Below are 2,953 nucleotides of genomic sequence, written 5' to 3'. Positions count from 1 at the left end.
CCCCCCCCCCCCCCCACCCTTAACTGAAAGAGAGACGGACATATATTGTGTAAGATAGAGTTGCAAACTTAACTGGTACACAATGGTAAATGTCTTTTTATAGCCAAAGGTTTTTGTTGTTTTTATAGTTATTATAACTGTTATTATTGTTATCTATGTACTGTCTTTTCTCTCTCATACTGTCTTCTTCTTGTTAAAACCGCTGCCGGAAATTTCAATAATATTAATACAAAAGAGAAGTCTAAGTCTAACTGGACCTACAATAACGTATAGGGCGTCCTACAGCCTTCATATACTGTACATATACTTTTTAAGGGCCTACTATGCTTTAGAAATGATTCATTTTTACATTTTAATTTATTTATACATGTTTTAATGTTAAAATGGGGCACAGTAAATCCTTAAACTGTATCCTTGGATCTTTGCTGCAGGCCAGTTAGCCCATCATCAAGGTTGTGCACATAAAAAAATCTTTACTAATCATATGTTGGATTTATGGTAGCCTACTGTATATTTTAAGAGTGGGCGGCCCCCACTACAGCCACTCTGAGGACCCCCTAGGGGTCCCGGACCCCCTGTTGGAGATCTCTGCTCTAGAGAAAAGTTCTCTTTCATTCCCCCTTGAGCCCATGTCCAACAAACTGTCCCTGTACGTCTCTGGTTAAAGAGCCTGAATGTCAACGGATCACGTCGTGCGTTGTGGCGCGGTGATGTCCTCCGGTGCGCGCGGCTTCCCGGTGCGTAAAGACCTCTCCAATGTGCGCGCTGTGCGCTTTTTTTCTCCCTTTTCTAGATTTTCACTTCAGGCGTTGCTCCTTTTCCTCATAAAGAGGAATCCATTCCTGTAAGAAGACACTAGTCTATTTTTAACATCCATCCCGCCGAGCCAACGCGTCGACAGAAACATGGACCCTCTCTACAACGCGACGGATGTTAACGCCACCACCGGGACCAACGGCTCCGGTACCGGCGGCGGAGACGGCTTCAACCAGTTCGTCCAGCCCGCGTGGCAGATCAGTCTCTGGGCTGTGGCTTACTGCAGCATCGTCGCGGTGTCGGTGCTCGGTAACACCGTGGTCGTCTGGATTATTCTGGCGCACAAACGCATGAGGACCGTCACCAACTACTTCCTGGTGAGTAACCGTTCCAAGAAGAAAAATCCAAACGGATTTAGGAAACATTTGGGGGCTTACTTCCTTCTTTTTGTAACCCTTGTGTTGTCTCCCCGTCAAAATTGAAAATCAACACTTTTGTTGATGCTTTTTATCGATGTTTTGAACTTTTTCTTACGTTTTTGTCCCTTTTTTCAACACTTTTGACACTTTTTTCAATGCTTGTCACGTTTGTTGGCGTTTAACACTACGTAACACTAACTTATTAACTTTAGTTTTACAGTTATTTTTGGAATTTCTGATCAATAAACCTCATTTATAGGAAATTATACCTAATGTTTGAGTTAGAAAAGCAGAAATTAGGAATTATTGAGACTAAAATTAAAGGAATGGATGTTGATGATAATCACAGACTGGAATATGTCAACTTTTACTCAATACTATTTCAAAAACACTTCCATTTGTTTTACAATGCTATAAAATTGAACAAGACGCCCCAAAATTAATGAAAGTAGAGATTTGTACTTGGCAAAGAGCGTTGGGTGGAATCAATCATGTTATTTTGGGGAATTAAAAAGAACATTGATATGGGACAACGGGCCATTATGAGGATTACATTATGAGGATTGTCTACTAAAGGTATCATCTGTTTTTTTATGATTATTCAGGTAATGGTACTCGTGAGTAATTCATTTCATCCTTCTATTTGCCAAATGTTATACTCACAAGCAGACATTTTCTAATTAATTTCCCAACTTTGTACCTTTTTCTAATAAAACTCCAGTCCCTTAGATTGGTAAATAAAACATAAACAGTATTAAACGTGTGGAGCTCCCTCGGACTAATAATCAATATGTCTAAATGCACTTCTTTTGATTTATTATCTTACGTCAGTTATAAAATCCCCTCCACAGAAGTTATATGTCTGACTGCAGCCGGTCATTTGGGACTTTATGTGTTTGTGAGGGAGGAAACCACGCGTCGTTAATCTCTGGCTCAACTTCACAAAGGCTTCAATAAGCTGCAGGTCTCTTATGATGATGGTTGCACATAAAACTCAGGAAACCAAGGTGGTGTAAGTGCACGGGAATTGTTCTGTCACGCAGGAGTTATTACAGTCTCTGCTTTACTGAGGAATCTGAGTACTGAGGAATCTGAGTACTGAGGAATCTGAGTACTGAGGAATCTGAGTACTGAGGAATCTGAGTACTGAGGAATCGACTGAATTCTTCTTGTACTTCTGTCACTCCCCGTCTGAGGGACCTGAGGTTCAGTGCTTTGCGATTTGTTAGATTAGATTAGATAATACTTTATTCATCCCACATCGGGGAAATTCCCTTGTTACAGCAGCATTTTCTACAATAAAAGCAACACAAACAAACAAGTAAACACACAAACAGGCGAGCAGAAGGTAGACTGAATGTAAAGTGGCGTCTAATAAAGGTTTTGTAAAGTGCGGTTGCCATAGTACAAAAAACAAATTGCAGTGTAAGTATGTGACGTTAAAATTAAATTGAATTAATTATGTAATTAAATAATAAAGCAAACGTAGGTAACCATAATATAAGTTATATTCACCTGTTACCATCAATAATGAACCAGTCCCCCTTATGGGATTACTGGTAGACCTGCCATGTTCAAGTGGTGTCTGTCTTGTGTATCTATATCTTTTCGTGTTGTGTAGTTGTTGTTGTGTTGTTGTTGTGTAGTTGTTGTTTATGGACCGTGAGTCTGATGATAAAGACCGTGGACGTTTCTCAATCTGTGTTCTTGTGTTCTTGTGTTCTTGTGAAACGTCATGTTTGGTGGCCAAAGTACTGACCCAATACACAAGTTAGCAT

The 2,953-nt window shown here is 40.0% G+C and overlaps 1 protein-coding gene across 1 annotated transcript in view; it reads left to right on the top strand.

Annotated features, from left to right (window-relative positions):
• Positions 1–702: 702 nt before the first annotated feature.
• Positions 703–2,953, top strand: part of LOC117959733 (substance-P receptor-like) — a 5,006-nt gene continuing 2,755 nt past the window's right edge. The window contains exon 1 of the mRNA XM_034897012.1: positions 703–1,133. Within this exon, the coding sequence (XP_034752903.1) occupies positions 906–1,133 (228 nt within the window). The 5' untranslated portion in view covers positions 703–905. The remainder of the gene's footprint in view (positions 1,134–2,953) is intronic.

Source organism: Etheostoma cragini, chromosome 16, assembly GCF_013103735.1.
Source record: "Etheostoma cragini isolate CJK2018 chromosome 16, CSU_Ecrag_1.0, whole genome shotgun sequence".
Classification (NCBI taxonomy): domain Eukaryota; kingdom Metazoa; phylum Chordata; class Actinopteri; order Perciformes; family Percidae; genus Etheostoma; species Etheostoma cragini.
The sequence above is the reverse complement of the archived record's forward strand: the minus strand, read 5'-3'. Positions and strand labels throughout refer to the sequence as shown.